The 23,286-nt window shown below is 43.3% G+C and overlaps 1 protein-coding gene across 1 annotated transcript; it reads right to left on the reverse strand.

Annotated features, from left to right (window-relative positions):
- Positions 1 to 1,159: 1,159 nt before the first annotated feature.
- Positions 1,160 to 18,231, reverse strand: Det1 (DET1 partner of COP1 E3 ubiquitin ligase). Its single transcript, XM_021643735.2, has 5 exons — positions 18,108 to 18,231; positions 14,257 to 15,349; positions 11,171 to 11,358; positions 5,557 to 5,748; positions 1,160 to 1,790 (listed from the first exon to the last, which is right to left on the reverse strand). Exons 2-5 carry the CDS (start codon positions 15,337 to 15,339, stop codon positions 1,601 to 1,603), a joined length of 1,653 nt encoding a protein of 550 aa, XP_021499410.1. The 5' UTR covers positions 15,340 to 15,349; positions 18,108 to 18,231; the 3' UTR covers positions 1,160 to 1,600.
- Between the last annotated feature and the right edge of the window lie 5,055 nt (positions 18,232 to 23,286).

Below are 23,286 nucleotides of genomic sequence, written 5' to 3' on the forward strand. Positions count from 1 at the left end.
GAAACAAGCCCTTCTTGCCCTCCGTTGCTTCAGTCAGGTTATTTGGTTATAGAGACATGAAAAGTAATACAGGAGTGTGGTGTTCATCCTGTCAACTTGACAGAAAGGAGAATAATTTGGGAGACAAAGCTCTGGGCATGTCAGTGACAGAGTTTCTAGACAGAATTAGCGGAAGTGGGAAGAACCATTTTAAAGGCTGGTGGTACCATTCTGGGTCCTATAACACTCAGGGACACAATTCCAGTAGTTCTTCCCCAGTGTTCCTTCCCTTGCTTCTCCTCAGCTCCCTCCACCATCCTCAGGGAAAATCTGTATGTACCCCTTTCTCTGTTGAATTAACAGCCACATCTTTCTAGTGCTCTATCAACCTGATTCATAGTAGGTGCTCAAATCTTGTAGTGAAAGCAGAGAGCAAATTTATCTATTCAATACTGAGGATGAATGACATTAATGGAACTGGTTTGGGTGGGGCTTAGCATCTCCTATCACATTTCTTAGGCTTCCCAGAAGTCTGGTTAGCAGAAGGAACAGACACAGCTGCTTATATCCATAGCTCCTTTTAGATTGCTTTGGTACAAAACATTTCAAAGGTACCTTCTGAGACAGATGTTTCTAAACAAGCTGACTGCATTATTATTGGGGAAACATTATGCAAATGAAATATAAACAGGCTTACAAGCCCTCTGGAGGAGACTGGTTGACAATGTGACAGAAGGGTGCAGTGTGAGGCCAGCAGGGGTCTACAGGAGAGCTCTGCGAGCTCAGACACCCACGGACAGCCAGTTTGATTTGTTTAGGGACACCCGGAGCTTTCCAGCTCCATCTACTCAAAGGACAGTACGTGCTACAGTGTTTGTTTCTGCCAAGACTCCCAGGGCTACATGCTCGCCCACCAGCATGACATGGGCAGCAGATGTGAGCATGCTTCCACATGAGGATGCGTGATTATCCCCACCTCCACGGTGCTAACAATTACCAGCAGAAAGCCCTTGGGAAGGAAACAATGCTGGCAAAAGGCTGCTTTTCATGAGGGCACTAGCTACTTAGCACGGCCTGGAGCAGCTGCTGCATTCAGGGCCTTTCGCTTCTCTCACAGTCCCTCTCTCAACCCAACTATCCAGAAAGCACTGGTGTGAAGGAAACATCAAGCAAGAGACAGTTTCATAAGAAAATACCAAAGCTTTATTTTCTCATATAAAAACAGCCCTGTTTGTTGGGGGAACGGGAAGGAGTACATAATTCTCAGGAGTAAACATGATTAACCTGCTGCAGGCTTCACACCATAATGCCAAAGGCCAACACCAAGGGGGAAAGCTGTGAATGTTTCCCTCTTCACAGACATAAAATGCTAAGTAAACAAAATCAAACTGACTTCGGGCTGGGTCTTCCCACAGGGAAAAGCAAGGGAACTTTAAAATTGATCAGCTGGGTAACAGAAAACCAAGTCCCACTAGGCTACGGCCCCATCCTCAATCTCAGGCTCTGTTGTAGGTGAGGTGTACCAATCTGAAATAACAAAATCTGGCAGCCAGCAGCTTTTGCTCTAGGGCCCATTGACTGAAGCAGGGGCAAAGTCCTGGGCAGCACAGTTGCGAGGCAACTAGGTGCAGCAGTGTCGCATGTGGAAGTTGACAACATACTCTGCATTAGTCCTCTGAACAGAAATGGCAAATGGCTCAAAGGGATGAAAGGTGAAGGCAACGAGTCGTCGCACAGTGTGGTTGATGGGGCGGCCCAGCAAGCCCGCCTGGATCTCAAATTTCAGCAAGCCAGAGTCCCGGGCATAGAACCTAAAGAGAAAAAGGACACGGTGTTGCTATCACTGCTGTCTTGAAATCTGCACAGCAGGGATGCACACACTCAGTAATTCATTGGAAAAATGAAATGGCTTCTTGCAGCAACCCCAGCTCAGCAGAACCTCAAGCCACTGATCTGATCAACTCAGCTTAGATGCAGAGTGACTGTAATGTTAACTCCTGACCTTAGTCAGTGATTTCCTCTTCTCAGGATGACCCTGAATTAGACTCTGAATTACAACCTCCCACTTCCAGAAGCTCCTGCCTAAAGACTGCCTAAGCTGGCATGAGAAATGAAATACTAAGTATATCTAAGCTTCATGTGTAACTTAAATCTTTGAACTGCCACATTAAAAAACAGTAAAAGTGAAGTCTATCTTGTAATATATTTAATTTAATCCAATATATCCAAAATATTACCAATACAACCCACAGTCACTGTAAAAAACATTATGAGAAACCATACATTTTCTTTTTCACCAAATCTTTGAAATCCGCTATGTGCCCCTACACTCAGCTCAGCTCAGCCTCATCTCACATTAACTGCTCAATAGCCAGCGGCTACTGTACAGAACAGTGCACCATTCTGGGCTACTCTTTACAATTTCCAGTTTTTAAGAACAAATTCTTGCACCAGGTATAGTGACATATGCTTATAATCCCGGCAGAGGCAGCAGGATCAGGAGCTCAAGGCCGGCTTTGGCTATATAGCAAGTCTGAGGCTTGCCTGGGCTGTATGAGAGCATCTCAATAAATAAAATAATAAAAACATAAAATAAAATCAATTCTCTCTGAAGACTGTTGTTTTTCATACATAGAAAGAAAATCACATGCTGGGCATGCAGCTCAGCAGTAGGGCACTCGCCTGTAAACAAAACGGTGAGTGGGTTAGGTTAGCATTTTCCCATCTGGTACAATGAAACAAAATGTTTCTGAAGGACTTATGACTTGGAAAACTAGAGATGATAAACAGGTTAAAGGATAATTCCAGAAAATGGAGAGTTCTGAACTAAACTACTCTGATTTCCCTTTCTGAAAAGCAGACAGAGAAACAAATCTAAAGATACTCATACTTTTTATTACTATCACTGTTTTGCAGAGCCGAGGCTCAAGTCCAGGGCCTTGCATTTATCAGGGAAATGTGCCACAACTGCGACTCAAGGATATTCATACATTTTGCTAAAATAATCCCATCCCCAAGAGCTCATGCCTCAGAATTTAATTTAAATGATTAACGATGGCACTATCAGAGTTGCTCTAATGTGAAAATGTATAAAAGAGGTGGGCAAAAGGCTGGGTAAATGATGGCGCATCTACTAGATGGAACAGTGTATCAGTATGCGACTGCAGCAGTGAGGGCTGTGTAACACACTGGACAAGCATCCCTCCAGTTAAAGCAGTCGACAAGCTACGGTGCCTGCTGTGACTAGAGCTACACATGAAAACATGCGCAAGCACACACACTGCCAAAGACCAGAATGGACCAGACAGAGACAGTGTCTAGTAGCACCACCTCATGACAAGCCTTTAATGTCCTTCCAGTTCTCATTTTAAGTAAAAACACAAAGGAATTACAAGAGAAGCCTCTTCAGCCACAGCAGTGTGTTGCACAGGCTCATCTTTTCAAACCAGGAAAGCAGGGAAGATCGGCAAGGAAAGAAACAAACCCATCTGACTATATCAAATGATTTGTGCTTTTATGCATAGAAAGCACATTAACCTACCTACATAGTTCCCAACACATACAGGGTTTATAATTTAAAGTGAGTTGTTTGTGCTTCTAATTCTAACTACCAACTTAAAAGAAAGCAGGAGGCATGAGAAATACAGTAAATACCACTCACAGCATGCAATGAACCCAGATGTGAGAGACAGACTATAGGATGAACATGTTGGTGACGAACAATGATTTTGTTGCAAGAAAAATGAAGTTACTTATAGACTAAGGTTTTAAGGTGGCAGCCACATGCAAATGAACATTGATTAGAACGTGAGTCAAATAGGATATTCATACAGGGAATATGCAGTACAGAGAAAAGTAATTAGATGCTTGGTCACATTAACAATTGTTTGTTCTGAGGTACGGACTCATATCCCAGGCTGTCTGCAAACCTGGTATGTAGTTGAAGATGATCTTGAACTCCTGATCTTCCTGCCTCCACCTCCCAAATGCTAGAATTACAGGCATGCACCATCACACCAAGTTTATTGTGTCCTGGGAACTGAACCTAGGGCTTGGTGCAGGCTAGGTAAGCAGTCCACTTACAGACCTACATTCCCAGCCCAGTAATAAGTTTCTGTCAATTTTGTTTGGATAGGATGCCTTCAAGGCTTTTGTTGTTTGTTAAAGCTTGTTATCTTTTAAGACTCCACAATGAAATGTTTATGGTTAAAGTTCTAGGGAAACTGAGATTTACTGCAAAATAGTCCAGAGCAGCATGGAGGTGGGGAGAAAGGAAACCAGGCTGGTCACAAGTTGATAACCTTTGAAATTAGGGGGTATACAGAGGGTCATCATAGATATAAAATCTACCATGATAAAACAAAACTTTTAATTGAGTTTTCAAATTTTACTACAATTTCCAGAGGAAACTGCTATGAACAGCAATTAATTGTACAGAGTATGTTACACAGACCTTTTTAATACACAATGAAGCTAGATGACAAAACATATTGACTATAGTTGTGTGTGATAAGGCATTACTATAAAACGACAGGGAGGAGAGGAAGAGTTCAAGGTCATCCTTGGCTGCACATTAAGTTCAAAGCTAGCCTAGAGAGGAAGGAAAGGAGGAAGAGCGGGAGCAAGCGAAGGAGGAAAGGAACAAACAGTGCCAGTTCTTCCTCGTAGTATTTATCACAGCCAGGCTCCGGATGCAGAGAAACAGGTGTTACTTTTAAGAGAGAAGGATGACTACCAGGGGCTAGCTTTACGTTTCAGCAGTAAGAGCCGAGAAGATAGATGGCTCAGTGGTTAAGGGGATTTGTTGCTCTAGCAGAAGGCCTGGGTTTAATTCCCAGCACCCACATGGTACTATACAACCACTTGTAACTCCCAGTATGGTGGCTCACAACCAATCAAATCTCCAGGTCAGGGGATCTGAATCCGTCTTCTGACCTCTGCAGGCACCAGGTACACATGTGGTATACATATACACATACAAGCACGACACTCATAGACATAAAATAATCTTAAAACAAACAGATTCCAGCAGTAATAAATTATCTCCGCTTTGCTACTAAGTTATACGGATAAAATAATTTGAGTAAGATACAATGGATAAAAAAATCTGTTATGGACTGTCACTAAGTTATTAAAAATGTAAAATACAGCTCCTTTCTTTGGATGCTTTTGGTTTTGTTGTCGTTGTTCTGTTTTGTTTTTGAGACTGTGTTTTTCTATGTAGCCTTGGCTGTCCTAGAACTCTCTCTGTAGAACAGGCTAGACGGAAACTCAGAGATCCGCCTGTCTCTGCCTACCAAGTGCTGGGATTAAAGGTGTGTGCCACCATGCCCAACTTCCTTGGATACTTTTAAAAGCAGACAGCACTTATCTGAATAAAATGTTTTCGTGGGGAACCAAGAGCATCAGTAGCTAAGTTCTGAGAACGATACCTAAGTGACTCAAGTTCTCACCACCCAACAAAAACAGCCAGAAGCACTGGCCATCAGCCACTGACCCATGTCATAGAAGAGGAAAGAGGAAGCAAAGCAGTGTTCTTCGATTCAAGCAGCGTAGAGCTGTGGTGGTGACAAGTACCTGATAGGGTGATCTCCACAAGTCTTGGGTCGCTCCATGACTGACACCCACTTGTCATCGTAGCTGAAGAGAGATAAGTCCAGGTAGGGGCTCCCGCTGTAAGACTGGGCACTGATGGGCAGCTGACCTAGCAGTCGGCGCACAGCCTCCGTGTGCCCTCCATACTTGGCATTTATAATCGTGTCTTTGAACCTAAAACAAAGCATCAGTGAGGAAGGCTTTCTCAGCAGCTGCCTCAGTTTAAAACTCATGTGCACATGTCTAACAACCAAAGAGGTAGCCTCGCAGGTGAAAGTGCTTACCACACAGCCTGAAGACCTGACCTGAGTTCAATCATCAGACTCCACAGTGAAGGAGATAACTGACTCCCAAAAATGGTCCTTGGGTATCCTACATGTGCCACATACACACCATACACATACATTTTTTTTTATTATTTATTTGAAATCTTAACTTTCCCTGCAGCTCTTATTAACTAGGGCTTTTATCAGCTAAATTCCTATTAATGAATCTCTGGAACTACCCTAAACCTCATTTGCCAGAAAATAAACGGTTCCTTAGCAGCCCTTTTAGATATAACCAAAAAGCTACCAAAACCAGTATATATTGCTACTTTAAAGACATTTAATCACAACTTTCATTTGAGAGCCCCATTTCTTAGTAGGTATGTTTCACCGTTTTCCAAGGCTTCTCTATTAACCCCTGTTCCTAACCCTGTTTTTAAATCTGTTCAAAATATCTTCTAATAACTTCCATCCCGAGATTCTTTTCTGTAGCCATGCCATGGATCTGGCTTTACTGCAATGAAGGTTCCCAAATGATAAGGGAACTCCTCAGAATACTGTGGGTGGCATCAGGGAGCTGTGTCTCTGTCCCTGCCACCACTGATGGTAACATCCAGGACAACCTTAAGGACCTGTACATTGAAGCAGTTCCTATTCTCCGGCAATACCCACCATATCCTCACTCGCCCAGCTCCCCACTGCCTCAATTATGAAGAAGCCGTCTACCTGGAATCTGCAGCACTTAGCTCTTGGCTGTGTCATTCTGTCCAACTGACATCAAAATTCCAGATGACTTCAAAACTCTCAGGAAGGATTCTTCTAACAGCATGGCTTCCTAGTCTGACTTTCCTCTCAGCCTCTACCCTGCATCCGAGGAGCCTCACCCTTACCATGCAACCACTGTAATCTCAGGCACTGTCCCAAGTTCTAGCCTTCCTCTCCTATCTCCCCAGCCTCTACACATCCCAACTTCAACAATCCTTCAAAACCCAATGAGTCTACCAACATTTTTTTTCCATCTCACACAGCCATTATGTCTACTTTCTTCTTTAGTCATCTTACGATTCCCAGCCAATCATAAGACAGCTGTGCTGCATGCATGTTCCCCAACCTTGAACTCTGCTTTACACTAGAACTCTAGTGAAGCTCACCTCTCCTGACTCTGTGCCTGTGACTGCTCAGAGTTTCTGGTGGCTGGAGAAATGCAAACAGTAATGCTCACTTCAACCTCATGGCTACAAACCCACGTAGGTCTTGATGTGGAAGGATAGTCATCTATACTTCCACTCTCTTCCACAGCTACCTCATTTCCCTTGACAAACACGGGAAAGTAGAAGAGAACCTTTTACGGTCTCCACAGAGCATCTGCCCCTGCACAGTACTCCAATCTCTCTGTGGGCAGTAGATCTCACATACTAAGAAGGATTCTCTACAGGATCAGTCCTATCAACATACAAACATGACATTCTTTTTACTTCTCAGTTTAAAATAAGGGAACCCTTCTGGTTAGGGACATAGGTCTATGATATTAGCTATTTGGGATTCTGAGGCAGGACTGAAAGTTCAAGAACAAGATGAAGACCAGCCTGAGCAACTTGGTGAGATCCCTCAAAATAAAAGTGAAAAACATGGCTGGGGATATAGCTCAGCAACACAGCACTCATCAAGCATACCAGAGGCTCCTAGTGTCAATCGCCAGTGGACAGAGGCAGAGAGGGAGATAAAGATAAAATCAGTATCATTTGCCACTACTCTGTACCATCTGAAGTTCTAGAACACTCATTTGTGTCTCTGGTCCTATCTTCACCTACTGCCCCTTGCTCTCTCCAATCCTGCCACCTGGCCTTGTTGGTGTCCTTCAAAGGCCTCAGAATCACCTTTGGGCTTGCTATTGCCTCTGCCGATGTTATCAGCCTTTCTGATTTACCATGGGTAGCTCCTGGTTTCCCTCAACAGCTCTGCTCACATAACACTAATGACCCAAACAGACAGCAGTGATGATGCAGAGACCCACCAGACACTGCCCAGGCTCTGCCTTTTCCTGTAACACTTCCTTCCTGGATTTGTCACTTTCCCATGTCCTTCAGGTTTGACCTGGGAACTGTGATCATGTAGATCCCCTTTCAGCACCTTTGGAACTCTGACTCTATCTGTTGCCCAAAAACCATTACTTTGTAGTTTACTGATGACACGTAGTTTCCAGTCTCACAGGTCTGAAAACATCTTTGTTCTACTCTATTTGAATAGAGAATTCAAAATGAGAAATCATTCTTTTCACCAGACACACTAATCTGTAATTCCAGCATTCGGGAACCCAACACAGAATAACTTCAAGTTCAAGGCCAGCCTGGACTGCTCTTGCCCAAAAAGTAAAGAAAAACAAAACAGTCATTTTGGGGTGGCACCAGGGGCGGGGCAGGATAGAACCCTGAACCTTGTGAGTACCAAAAAGCGCTTTATCACTGAACTACATTCCCAAGCCTCTGAAATCATCCTTTTCACAACATTTTTGGAGGCAAGATCTTAACATCTTTAAGACCTTAGCATTGTCACTGACAAATCTGACACCATTCTAATAACATTTTTGCATGTAAAACGTATGTTCTTGCTCAAAGTTTTTGTAATTTACCTTTATATCCAATGTTTCAAAATTGTATGACAAACCTCCATGTGTGCTTTTTCTCACTGACTATACTAAATATTTGATTGAGCACAATGCTGGTAAAGTGGGTGATATTTTTCTTTGAGGGGAAGGGCATGATTTGTAGCATTTGCTAAACTTCTATGGTGTAAAACTTCCTGCCGTGACCAATTTCAAGGCACCAACATAACATCGTCAAAGACTGCTGGAGCTGAACCATAGCACTTTACTATGTAGATTCAACCAGATGAAGGTAACCTCAAAAGCATGGATAATGCCAAACTAAAGGAGTAGTTACAATTTAGTAATGGCTATGTTTAACAATCAGCTTGCAAAAATTCCTCAAAGCTTTACAGTTGGTTCCAATAGCCACGGATTGGCCCTGCCTACCTAGAAAGTTCTATCTTTCAGGGTTAGAAAGTACTCACGTTGTTTCTAGCCCTTTGGTCCTCAATTTCTCTTTCTTAGGAGCAGCTAGGTAGAGAACTCTAGGACAAATGCTCTCAAGTTTTTCTTTAACTCTTTCTTTCCTATTTCTGTATGTCACCTTTCTCCCTTTTCTCTCCTTGAGGAGTTCTTCAGCAAAATCTAACAAATTTTAGGTCTCTTAGAGCATCAGTATTCTAGAAATACCCTTGTACTTACACCGCCAGTTGTTTTCAGTGACTGCAATTCTGCCTTTTCCTTTCCTCCTCTTTTTTTTTGGTCTCTTTTAGGATAAAGATGCTTCTTAAATGATTCAGGTCTTAAGAGTCCATTTTGTTTGTTGGCAAGTTTTATGCTAACCCATAAGCTACTCATGTTTATTTGGTTATTTTGTTTTGTTTACATAAAGATTACATTAACCACACAATTTTGCATTAGGAGCCATGTATTTGCAAGAAATATTTTAAAAATTCAATTTATATGTACATCATATTTTCAATAAAGCAAACTATGATAGGGTAGCTTACAAAATCTACTCAAGATACATTTTATGAGCAAGACACACAAGGGCATTTATAACTTTTCAGTTTTTAGTGGCAAGAAAAAAAATTTAAGCTCATTAAATGAGCATGCAACTTTTCTTCAACTGTTACTATCCCTTCACGAGGTACCTGTGATACTTCTTAACTCCAGAGGAGCTCTGACACTGGAGAAGAGCTCTTCTGACTCCTAAATAATGCCATCCATCAGCAGGCATCGCTGTGTTCCGTTGAGCTGACACACACTAGTCTTGGTGTGGACTCAGCAGTGAATAGATATCAAAATTCCTGATGGCATGGAGCTTGCCTCTTGGATGTTTTGACTGAGTGTATCCGCTATACTAGTTAGTCTGGAAGAAGAAACCACACTGAAGAATTGCCTAGATGGCAATGGCCTGTGGCCACATCTGTGAAGTGTTTTAATTATTGACAAATGAAGGAGGGCCTAGCCCACTGTGGGCAGGTGGTCCTGGACTGTATCAAAAAGCTAGCTAGGAATAAGCCAAAAACAAGGCAATAAGGAGCATTCCTCTGTGGTTCTCTGTCAAGTTCCTGACTACAGGTTCCTGCCTGTTTCTGCCCTGATTTTCCTCACTGATGGACTGTGACCTGGAAGTGTAAGCTAGAACAAACCTATTCCTCCTCAGGTTGCTTTTAGTCATGGTGTTTAGGACGCAAACGAGGACACCCTCCTTCTCTAACTTGTTAACGATATGGGTAACCTAAAAGTTAATTTTGAAAGAAGATTCCTAGGTTCAATTCCCAGCACTACCACCAAAAAGGGAGGGGAAGTGTCCCACACCTGTAATCCCAGCACTAATAAGGCTGAGAAGGTGAATCACCATGGGTCCAAGGCCAGCCTGAGTTACACAGTGAGACCTTGCTTCAAAAATTGAAAAAAAAGAAGATAATGTTACTAAGGCAGAAGACAGGTGTGTCAGAGAGAAGGCACAGGCAGATGAGGTGGCAGAATCTCTGTCTAGACCACAACTATCCCTGTATACAGACACAGAGTCAGTGCAGTAAGTTACCTGTTTGCTCATCTTTCCCAGATGCAGTAATGCTTGCTCTGATTCACCAGCTCAATGTGGTCTGGCCTATTTGGGGACCAACATCAGGTATTTTTCATACCTTGTTAAGGTTAGAGCAATTTAGCTATGAAAGCTGAAGAGGCCTTGCCTGTCTACACCAGATCTAGCAGGGGCTTTTACCCCAAAGGAATCTTCCTTTTATGCTAATATATAAGAAGGTTCTTAGACACCACGAACTTTCTACCTCCAAAATGTATCAAAAGCTCTGTTTGTCTCTTCTGTTCTTATGGTGCACACCTTTATCCCTTCACTATTTTCAGTGGGGTTTTCTAATGGAACAGAGATAAATGCATGTGTTCAACATGCCATATTTAAGCATAGTGACCTCCACACTCATTCCACAAACATTTAAGGACTTGGCAGTGCCCCACTGAGAATAGAGCAATAAACAGATGTAGTTTCTATCCTTCTGCAGCTCACATATGATCTAAGATGGACCCAGAAGATGCACAAATAATTACACAGGTTCTCAGAGGTGGGAAAATATCAAGATGGCGCAGGAGTTGGTTCTAACAGGCAGACCTACCAAGAACAAGCAGACAAACAGAACACAAAGTGTCCTGAAGCGAATGGCTACCAGCCTAACACCAACCATTTAAAGTTAAGGCTTAGAGACCCGGTGGAACAGCTTACCGGCGCTGGATCTGCCTTGCAAAGTTGTTGCTAGAAGCTGAGCAAGGGAACTGGACTTCACTGTGCAGGGTCGCATTGCGGAAGAGGTCACAGAAGTTCTCAAAGAGCTCGAGAAGCTCATCTGATGTATTCTCAAACACCGCAATCACCTCAGTTGTCACCATGTTGTACACCACAAAGAAGGACGCCTGCAGAAGAAGAGGGGCAGCCATGGGATGGCCATGCCTAGTCAACTTTCCACTTGACTTAAAATCCACGCCACCCAAGTCCACTCAGGGACCTCAGCCTTGGCACTAGAGAGAGAGAACGGAGCTCAGCCTTGATTACAGAGGGAGGTTTTGGGAATGGAGGAAGCAGCACTGGCTCTATCAGCTGAGAGCCTCGAAGCCACCAGATTCCCATACCACTGTGCTGCTAGGATTACTGAACTGGCCAGCCTGTGTGTATAAAAAGGTTTTCAATCTTTCATTTCAAACTGTGCAAATTCAATATTTTTCCTTCCAAGTGTTTATTCCCTACTTGTTCCCCAATCCACCCTAAGATTTTTTTTTTTAAAGTTTTTAAAATGCCAGATTTAATTTTCTTTCCTGCTGAGAAAGTGATTTGCAGCCCAGGGCTGCCTGTTGGTAAATGATTTTCTCTTCTATGTGTACAGTTGAAAGTTCAATTTAGGGGCATTTATTTTTCCCTCTTAATATTTCTAGCATGCAGAGAGACGCCTTAAGTACATTGTGTGCTAAAACTGCCTGAGCAAGTTGTATCCACGCAGGATACTACAGATGAACAAATGAAAAATCAGACAGGCATTTTCCATTTCTTTCTCCACAAATGTTCTTTCAGCCAAGAGCTTTTGTAAGATACATTTGAGATTTCTGCCAATTAAGATTAGAGGGGGAAACCTGAAAAGCATTCAAATGCCATAGATGGCAGTCAGTGCTTTTTCTGAATGGGGCCCTGGGTGACCCAGCCTTTTCCCTCAGGTCGCCAGTGCTCTGCCTTTCCTGACAAGAAACTCCAGGTACCTTGAGGTTTTGTCACAGTGAATGCAGCAATGTGAACTGAATCTGCAAGCTTTCAGCAGGATTCTAAGACGTCTTCAGGACACAAGGAGTAGTATTTCACCCTCCACTGATTGACTCTAAATCTCTATTCCCCACCTCTGGAGCCACTGGGCCCATCTGTCTCTCTAGTAATTAGTCCTTCCCAGAGCTCCTCTTACATGACTTTGCAGTCACCTGGAAATTAAATCTGGCTGCAAATTAAAGAGGTTGGAGGACAACCTGAGAATAATGCCCATAATATTACCAAGGCTTTGTCTATGGATGAATTTTTTACTCATTAGCCTTATTGGAACTTATCAAATTAAACTGGAGGAGAGAAGAGGACAACTGGGGCACAGAGACTAGGTTTCGAGTTTCAAACTCCATGAGCAGAGAGCAGAGCCCCAGCAGCACTCTTCGCTATGACTGACTATAACCACCAGGAATAAAAAAAATAGGTCACCTTTTAGCAAAAGAGAAAAAGGATAATCTCAGGGCAGTGATAACAGACAACTTATTCCTTCCAAAATAGAAAGGTAATTATAGCTGAAACCTAAATAAAAGACTGACTCATGTCCCATCTATAGACCAGGACACCACTTTGATCATATCAGGGTTTTAACAGGATCTTTCCTAATTATGTGACTATAGAATTACACAAACATTTGCCAGTTCTCCCTCTACAGCAGTCTGGGAAATTAAGGACAGGAGGGGAATGAAGTCAAGGACTCTACCACCTACCTTCCATGACGCATAAGATGAACTAGATGTTCAGCTGTGGTGGCTCAGTGACACCGCTCATCATTAACAAGGAAGGAAAAGACTTTTAAAAATAAAATCTAACCTGAGCACTTCTCCTTTTAAGAATGCACAAGCTGTGATTTTTTTTGGGGGGGGGAGTTGAGGGACTGTTGGAAGATATTTTACCACAGTTAAGTGAGAGCTTTAGACATGATGTCCTATACAGTGTCTCTTTTTATTTATGTTTCTCATGCATATGTGGTGCATATGTGTGTGTGTGTGCGTGTGAGTACTTTATGTGCTAAACCTGGGGACTTGAAGGCCCAAGGTTGATGTTAGCAGTCTTCTTCAATCACTGTGTATCTTATTCATTAAGATGGTGTCTTTCAACTGAACCCAGAGCTTGCTTGACTGGCCAACTTGTTTCTGGTTCTGGTAATCCAAACCCCCTTCATGCCTGCAAGGCAGAGTCAACCCCCACCAGTGTACAGTATCTCTTAAAGGTGGAGTCGGCTGACTTCCTAGTTTACTGTTTGCTTCACTGTTCTGTTTCCACAATGGGATAATTGGCTTGGGGCAAGGGAGCCAAAGTTTCAGAAAGGTAGGCACTGAAGTGGAGAGCCTTTCAAAGACCAAAATCCAGGGTTCCCCGGATTTCCAGAAAGTACTTTAACTTACATCCACGCTGTCTGTGTCCTTCCCTCTCAAGACCACTTATCTTCCTTTAATTTTTTAAGTCAAGGACTCATAACCCAGGCAGGTCTGGAATTCAATGCCCTTGAATCTGAGATCTCTTTGCCTCTGCCTTCCCACAGCTAGATGGTCGGCATTATAGATGCATACCGCCATACCTGGCTGCAATGTCAGATTTTTTTTTCCCCAGTGCTGGGGACCCACAGCCTTATATCCTAAATAAAGCGCTCTGCTACTAAGCCCTAAAGAAATTCCAGTTTTGCATGGGGTGCTTGTTCTCACTGCCAGAACCTGTTTGGTTCAATAAGCAGTCTTATACATTTTTGAGAGAATTATACATATGTGGTCCAAACCCTGACCCTACAGTATTTTGTGCTCTCGTATGACAGGTACTAAAAATGCCCTGAGGAACAACTGAGATAACCACAGAGTCGCCTGTCTACATAACAGCGGCTTGACATTTACCCGCCATTTGTCAATTTCAATTATGTTAGGCTGGACAAAAAGGAAATGGACTTTAAATTTGAACCCAAACATAGCAAAACTTGACACTACGGTAAAGTGTGTATTCCTGATACAGAAAGGGCCCAGGCATGAGAGCTCACCCCATACCTGCGACGGGTCTGTGACCCGCAGTGTCACTACATCCTCACTGGTGTATTTGATGAACAGGTGGTTTTCATCCAGAAGCTGCATCTTCCACATGCGCAGCTGTCGCAGCTGGTCAAAGTACTGGAAGAAGCGCCTCTTCGCCATTGCACTGCCATCCTGTTCTGCCCTGCGCCAGAGATAAACCAGCAACCGGTGCTTCAAGGAGTTGATGAAAGGGTCCCTGAAGGGATTGGCCATGCCTGTCTGGCTGTCCCGCTGCACCTCAGGGAAAATGGCCGACACAGTGAGCAGGTCATCTTCATAGCAGAAGCGGCCAATGGTCCGAACGTCAATAAATGTGCCTTCAGGAGTTACCTGGAAGACATGAATGGTCTGCTGCTGCACAGACAATATGGCCAGGATGTTTTTGTACAAGTACAGCCCTTGGTTGTGTGACAAGACCACTTTGTCACACTTGAATGTGCGCGTGTCACACAGACGGCCAGTGTGAAGGTCGATGATGTGGAGGGAATAGTCCTCGAGAGGGGATCGTGGATTGGGGGTCACTGACTCACTGTTCCGATATACCTCATAGAAAGGAGGGTGAGGTTCATCTGGGAGGTAGGCAGCAGAGCCCACGATAACACACCGGCAGTCATCAGTGAAGAGGCTACATTCCCGATTCAAGTGCTCACCATTGGCTGCTACATTGGTAATGTGCAGCAGGACAAAAAAGCGCTCAAAGAGCCGGCCTCGGATGCTGACCGACCGCTGGTCATTGCCATTGGACAAGATCTCCCCTTCGTAGCCCTGCAAGAGGTCCTCTGCTGCCTGACAGCCCTGATACTCATAGATTTCAAGAGATGTCTGGTCAGATGAAAAAGCAATAAAGTAGCGCCCATCTGGTGAGAATTTACGCAAGAAACAAGGGGGCTTTTCGACGTTGACAACCGTGAAGTTGGGGAAGACGTTCTGGTGGAACACTCGGACCTGATGCCAGTGGGTTCCTGCCTTGCCTGAACTGATGCGCCGGCGTTCTAAGCGGTGAATGACATTCTGATTTTGGATTCTTCGAGGTTTAATCGTGGAAACATGATGATCCATTATAACATCTCTGTATGGAAAAAAAAAATAAAGCGGAACTCAAGAAAATGAAACAAAATCTACTAATGCATACGTACATGCAAGTTAAATAGTTTTCCCTCTTACTGGACCAGGATCTCCCAGGACAATGACCGGAATTTCTCCTTCCAAGATTAGAGTTACACAGTGATCCTGACATCTCTAAAGCTAAAAGTCTAAAGGAAAGATACAATACAGAAAGAGTATCTTCCAAGTGCAAAAAGGAATCTTCAAAGAATAAGCCAAGTGTATCAAATGTGAACAGCACAAAAATCACTCTCCCAGGGTGTGGTGGCATATAAGTAAAAAATTCCACAACCACCACTCGGCAGGCTGAGGCAAGAATATCACTTCAAGTTCAATGCCAGACTAGAATACACTCTGAAACCTTGTCTTCGTTCATTTTTGAGACAGGATCTCATGTATCCCAGGCAGGCTTTGAACTTGCTAGGCAGACATGGATGACCTTCAACTTCTAATCCTCCTGCCCCAACTCTCCAGTATTAGGATTACCGGCTTGTGTATTCACACTTAACTTACAGGGTGCTGGAAATTGAAGCTAAGGCATTCCACAGGCTAGGCAAGCACTCTATCAACTTTGCTACTTACTTTTCCCAGCCCCAAGACCCTGGGTTTCTGATTTTATTTTATTTTTTAAAGGTAAACATTGATCTCTAATATATACATTTACTAGACTGTTATGCTAAAGCAATCTATAGATTCAAGCAATCTCTATCAAAATCTTACTGGCATTTTTGGGAAAATAAAATTTTACCCTAGAAGCAATATGAATTCTCAAAGAATGAAAAATAGCTAAGACAATGTGGAAAATAACACAGTTGGAGTACTCCTACTTCCTGATTTCAGATACTATCACAGAGTCACCATAAACAAACAAACAACAAACAAAAAAGCCAAAAAACATAACACTTACACAGACAGGCCAATGGAAAAAAAAGTCTTAAAAATAAACCTTCACTTGCCACGATTAATCTTGTCAACATGCCTGGCTGAGAATCCTCTAGATCCGTTAGTAAAACAGTTCTAGGTGTCTATAAGTCAGTTCCAGAGACAAGGAGATGAGTATGAGGGCTTTTCTCAGATATCTAGCCAAAGCCTAATAGGCTCACATACATGGTATTGGTATTGGTATTGGTATTATTGGTATTCAATAAGACCAGCAGGCAGGTAGAACTCTGGGAGTTTGAGACCAGCCTAGTACATAGTGAGTTCCAGGAGTCAGAGCTACACAGTGAGACGCTATCAACGACTCCCCCGCCCCCCCCCCCAAAAAAAAAGGGAGAGGAGGACAACCTAAGGATGAATAGAAATATTTGCTGGCCAATTATCTGATAAGGAGTTAATACTTAGCATATTTAAAGAACTCCTAGAACTCAACAAATAGCCACAAACCCTCTTTTAAATAACACCAGATAAAGTACAAATGGCCAAGAAAGAAGGTATGTCCCTCAATAATAGTCAGAGAGAGGAATCAAAAGCTTGGAGGAGGGTGAGGGTAGTGTTCCTGCAAAGGCTCTCCTAACAAGTAGCCCTGGGTTAGGTCCTCAGGACCACAAAACAAACAGAAACCTTACAACATAGAGTAAGGGTATTGTTTTGCAATCCTTGTTTCAAGCTTATCCTTGTACAAGCTACAGCCATTGGAAAAAGATCTAGAAGGCATACTGACCCAGACCTGAGGGAGTCTGGGCTCTAAACTACTACCTCTGGTTGTTTTACAAAGAACCTTTTCCTGCAATGCAGCCACAACTCAGTCATTTACAGATTGCCTATGGCCACTTTAGCCCTAGGAAAGAAGAGCTGAGTGACTGTGACAGATCACAGTCTGAAATATACTATCCGGTCTTTTGTAGAAACTCAATTTTTCATCTTTGAAAACTATCTCGGGTATCAGCTTCATCACCTTGTCTTCGAAGGTTTTCCTTCACTTTACGAGACCAATATCCTAACACACTAGCCACTTCTTCCTTCCCTGCAACTCTGTGTGTTATATATGTATATGATGATCTCTAGGTTAAACTACACGCCTCTCTTCGTATGCCCACCACAGTGCCTGGCAGGTAGCAAGCTTAAAAACTGGGCCTACCTCAAGCCCTATTCTTGGGCAATGTGGGTAAACACAGGGGAACTTTCATTTTCCAAAATATTTCCTCCCAAGCCTTTGCCTTAATTTCTCTCGTTGCAACTTTAGGCAGTCTTTTTTGACCCATCCTAACTCAAATCTTTTTGTTCTTTCTATAGCAATCTGTCACATTTATTTATTTATTTTTTTTACAGGTTCGCTTGCACGGTGTGTTAGTGTTTGATTCTCCTCGCTGAACTGCATTCTCTCTGTTGGAAGTGACCAGGCCTACTTCGGTCACCACGCTATATTCTTGATCTAGTCCTGGGACTGGCACACGGTAGTAGACACTTTGGTGCGTTCTGAAACGAAAGAAAGCCTGGCTAAACCGGGTCACTGAAATGTGTGAAAGCAAGTTTTTTGGGTTTTTTTTTTTTTTCTTCCTCGTTATAACAAGTGCACATGTCCCCTCACTCTTGGCGACTGCTTTCAAGACAAGAAAAGGATGCCAAAAGGCAGACACAGATGCCCATGGGTTGCCCCCGGAATGAAAAGCCCAGGGCGGGGCCTCCCCGGGAAAAGCCTGGCGCCGGGGCTCGTAGGACCCCGGTATCACGCCAAGGGCCCGCTGCGGAACTCTCACGGGCCGAAAAGGACAAGTCCTCACCTGTCGGGTCCTGGCTCATGGGGCCAGGGCAAGGGTCGCCCTAGTCTGCTCGAAGCACACCTCCCCCGGCCCCGCCCCCGCCATGCCTCGGACCCCGGCGTCGGCAGCCACCGGCCCCTGCTTCCGCCCGCTCCCGGAAGTGCTGCTCAGCGAGAAGGGAAACGCGGAAGAGCGAGAGGCCCTTCAGCTGAGGAACGGCGCAGCGCACCCTGGCGCCGGGAGGAGGGATGGAGGCCGTAGAGGCTGGATGAAAAACCCTGAGCCTAGTGAATAGGAATTAAGTTTCCATCTGCTTCTTGCGGAATGGTGGAAGACGGGATTATACACGCACCGTGTCACCGAGTTCTCCGTGCCCACTGCTATTGGTGGGCACACAGTGGGAATACAATAAAAGCTTCCTACTAAACGAATCCAGTAACATTTACTAGCCTTTCAATGACAAGTTACTTCATTCAATCGCTTACAAGCTATTTCTTCCCTGTGAGCCTGTGCCTTTTCCTAGGCTGTCTAACCACAAATTTTCCCACATCAGCCTTTTCTGGATCATTCAAGTCTTTACATATATGTCCCCCCTCCCATCTCTGTCTCTCTAGGTCTCTGTGTGTTTGTCTATGTGTGTTGTTTATATTTGATGTTTGGACAGGAAACCAAACCCAAAATGTCTTCTGTTAAGGCTTCTGTGTCCACCATCGCTATTTCTTCACTCATCACTGTCTAATATCTGTTCTTGTTGCTGTGTGTTGCTTTGTTTTGCTTCCCTTCCGTTTAGTACAATATAAACTGAGCACAGGGATTTTTGTCTTATTTTCTGTTCCAGGCTCACCTATAAATAGGTTCAGCATCTTGTAGAAGCTCAGTTAAGATTCCATCAGTGAACCAGGCATAGTGGGGTCCATACCTATATCCCCAGCTCTTATGAGACATAGGATGTAGAATTAGAGGCCAGGCTGACCCTTGCTCTCCCCCACCCCAAAAGACTCAGTGAATGAACAGCTCTGCACACAATGCCACAAGGAAGAGATATTTGTTGACTTTTACGAGGGGGAGAGGGAGGTTGAGGCTCAAGGAAGAAAGATGACTTAGGAATATAGACTGGTTGTGAAGAGAAAGATAAATCTCTGGATAGGTCCTAACATTTCCAAGCTCAGTAATCTCAGGGGCTTCAGAGCTTCAGAGACTCCATGCCCTTTTGGAGGAAATGTTTACACCTGCTCCTTGAGGTTATCTATAAATCTGTTATCCTTAAATCTGAAGTCTTGAGAAAGTATTACCAAAGTTGTCAAGGCCCAATTCCCTTCCTTCTCCATGAATGAAACTGAGACCCCAAAAGGGACAGACATTGCCTACACATGGTCACACAAGGGTAAGCGGCAGTAGGCGTGGTGGCATGAAGCTGTAGTCCCAGCACTTAGGAAGTGAAGGCAGGAGAATCAGAAGCTCAAGGCCAGCCTTGGCTGCACAGCGTCTTGACCTTCCCACCTAGACAATGAGGGTAATAAATCTAAAGTATGTATATCACAGGGGAATAAAATTAGTTATAGTAATAGTCATGTTAAAACTAGGGTGGGACATTCTTAGCACTTGGCCTGACTTTGTAAGACCTGGAGTCTCACTGCTCAGGAGCTCAGGATCACGCCCTTCCCAGGAACACTCACAGATCACAACTTGATGCAAAAGCAAGCGGTTTATTCCAATCGTGATAGGGTCACCCCTCCAAAGACAGGAGACGACCCCGAACATGCAAAGCACAGGGTTTTTATACCTGAAAATCAGACCGCTTTTGCTCTATACGTTGATTGGTCAGCAAGAATAGCATGAAGATAGTTTATAGCTGGTTGTAGATAGTTTACAGCTGGTTGTTTATGGTTTTTCTCAGAACAGTTCACCCTGCCCTTCATGAGCTATCTGCACCTGGCTTCAGTTCAAATAATCACAGTTGTTTTTCTCGTTCCTGGGTGGTCCCTCAACATATATTGTTATATAGCAAAAGCCAGCCTTGAACTCATGATCCTCTTGCCTCTGCCTCTCCAGTGTTGGGATTATAGGTGAATGCCACCTACCTGGGCTTGTTTACTCTAATTTGATTGTTACCAGTTTAGACTACTTTGCCTTGGAATATTGAGGGTTTGTTTCCTCGATGAAGCTATGTACTTCTCAAGGCTCAGGACTGCTTCATACCCTACTCACCAACCCAGGCCAAGCACTCTGACTTCTCTGTGAACATTGGCTCCTTCTCTATATTCCCAGCTGTGGAAACTCAGTAAAGCACGTTTCTCTACTTGCTTTCATGTCTGTGACATAAGCACATGTGGGATGAGAGTATGGGAGAGCTGTTATATTTATGGAAAAACTAAATTTCATATGAATGTATAAGTTAGATATATATGAGTATGCTTACACATTTTTAGATGGTGGGGATTGAATTGTACATACTGGGAAAACGTGCTTTTAGTTTTTATTCTGAAATACAGTCTTACTATGTTGCCTAGGCTGCAGTTCTTGAATTTGTGATCCTCGGCCTCCTGAGTAGCCGGGATTACAGGTTTGTGCTCAGCCAGTAATGTTTTGTTTTCATTTGAGACTGAATCTCATGTAGCTCAGGCTGGTCTCAGTTCATTATGATCCCAGAGGGCTTTCACCTTCTGATACACCTTCAGCCACCTCCCAAGAGCTGAGATTTCAGGCACGAGCCACCATACCCAGCTCCCACCCAAAATTTTAACTGCACAAATAACGCAAAACACATTACTCTTGTAAAATGTAAGTAGTATAGAAACAGAGTAGACAGTAGCTACACCTCCTCCGCATGGCAGGCCTGCCCCTCCCTCTGTACTTAGAACTGTCTATCCCTCCAGGCCTTTCTAGGAATTACCCACTTACATGTATGAGCATACACAGTTCTATTTATAGTTTTGTTTCACTTCAGCTTAAATAGGAAAAGATTCTGGCATAGGCGTTTTGTGACCAGCCCTTTTCATTTCTCAGTGTGTTTCTAAGCTTGCTCTATGTTGGTACAAAGAGACTTAATTCAGGCATGCTGCTGCATATAAACAGTGCTGGTGATTGAATAATACTCCCAAGTGCTCAGTGGATAAAGGCACTTGCTGAATTTGCTTACCTGTACCAAAGGCTGAGGGAGAGAACGGACTTGAACACTGTAATCTGACTTTCACACACATGCCTGGCAAGCCCATGCCTAACACCCACTCCCACACACACACCCGCCACCCCCCCCACACCAACTTTTTTTTTCTTCAAAAATAAAGAAAAGAAAAGAAACTCCTATGAGTGTGAAAGTTTCTTCCATAAGACTAGGGAGATAGTTCAGTTGGTAGAAAGCTTGCTTAGCATGTACAAAATCATAAGATCCCCAACACTGTATAAAACCAGCAGGGCAGGAGGACCAGAAGTTCAAAGTCAGCCTCCGATACAGAGGAAAGGTCAATCTAAACCACATAAGACTCTATATAACAAAAAGGAAAAAGACAAAAAAAAAAGGAAGGAAGAGAAATGGTTTTGGGTTTTGTTTTTGTTTGTTTGTTTTCACCTTTAAAAATTATTCTCTTTGTGGTAGGCTCCTTTCTTGTTCCCTGTTTTCTCCCTCTTTCCATGTCAGTCCCATTTGCCTTTCTGAGTGAGGATTGATCATCTTACCCAGAGTCCTCCTTCTTGCTTAGCTTCTTTAGGTGTACAGATTTTAGTATGTTTATCCTATATTATATGTCTATTATCCACTTATAAAGGAATATATACAATGTGTGTCTTTCTGCTTCTGGGATACCTCACTCAGAATGGTCTTTTCTAGTTCTCACCATTTGCTTGCAAATTTCATGATTTCCTTGTTTTTAATTGCTGAGTAGTATTCCATTGTGTAAATGTACCACAGTTTCTGTATCCATTCCTCAGTTGAGAGATATCTGGGTTGTTTCCAGATTCTGGCTATTATAAATAAAGCTGCTATGAACATAGTTGAGCAAATGTCCTTGTTGTATACTTGAGCATATTTTGGATATATGCCTAGGAGTAGTATAGCTGGATCTTGAGGTAGTACTATTCCTAATTGTCTGAGAAAGCACCAGACTGATTTCTAAAGTGGTTGTACAAGTTTACATTCCCACCAGCAATGGAGGAGCGTTCCCCTTTACTCTGTCCAGCAAGGTATCAAAGCAGATGCTGAGACTCATAGCCAAACTTTGGACAGATTGCAGGAAAGCTTATGAAAGGAGGGGGAAATAGAAAGACCTGGAGGGGACAGGAGCTCCACAAGGAGAGCAACAGAACAAAAAAATCTGGGCACAGGGGTCTTTTCTGAGACCATTACTCCAACCAAGGACCTTTCATGGAGATAACCTAGAACCCCTGCACAGATATAGCCCATGGTAGCTCAATCTCCTACTGGGTTCACTAGTAATGGGAACAGGGACTGTCCCTGACATGAACTCAGTGGCTGGCTCTTTGATCACCTGCCCCTGAGTGAAGAGAAGCCTTACCAGGCCACAGAGGAAGACAATGTAGCCAGTCCTGATGAGACCTGATAGGCTAGTGTCAGAGGAACGGGAAGGAGAACCACCTCTATTAGTGGACTTGAGGAAGGGCATGGGAGAAGAGGGAGGTTAGGGATGGCGCTACAGCTGGGATATAAAGTGAATAAACTGTAATTAATAAAAAATTATTCTCAATGTGTGTCTTCGGTTATAACAGCATTATTAACAAAGTTACGAGGTTCAGAGTTAGAAAATTATGGCTGGTGATGTAGCTCAGTTGACAGAGTGCTTGCCTAGCGCACACAAACCCAGGTTCAATCCCCAGTATCAAATAAACAGGACAAGATGGTGCATTCCTCTAATCCCAGCATCCTGGAGAAAAAAGCAAGAGGATCAAAAGTTCAAGGTCGTTCTTGGGTACAAAACATGAAACATATGAGAACCTGTCTGAAATACATATTTTTAATATATTATATGTTTATAATACATATATTAATATGTGTAATAATTATATATATTATATAATAAAATTTTACAATTACATATTTAAATAAAGTTTTAGCTCTCTTCCTTGAAGCTGCATATGAAAATGGTGGCCTTCTCCTACTTCACATCGGGCCTGCCCTCAGACCTCTGCTGAAATGCAAGATTATAAAAAAGAGGACCAAAAACTTCATCTGTCACCAGTCAGTCAG

Source organism: Meriones unguiculatus, chromosome 14, assembly GCF_030254825.1.
Source record: "Meriones unguiculatus strain TT.TT164.6M chromosome 14, Bangor_MerUng_6.1, whole genome shotgun sequence".
NCBI lineage: Eukaryota > Metazoa > Chordata > Mammalia > Rodentia > Muridae > Meriones > Meriones unguiculatus.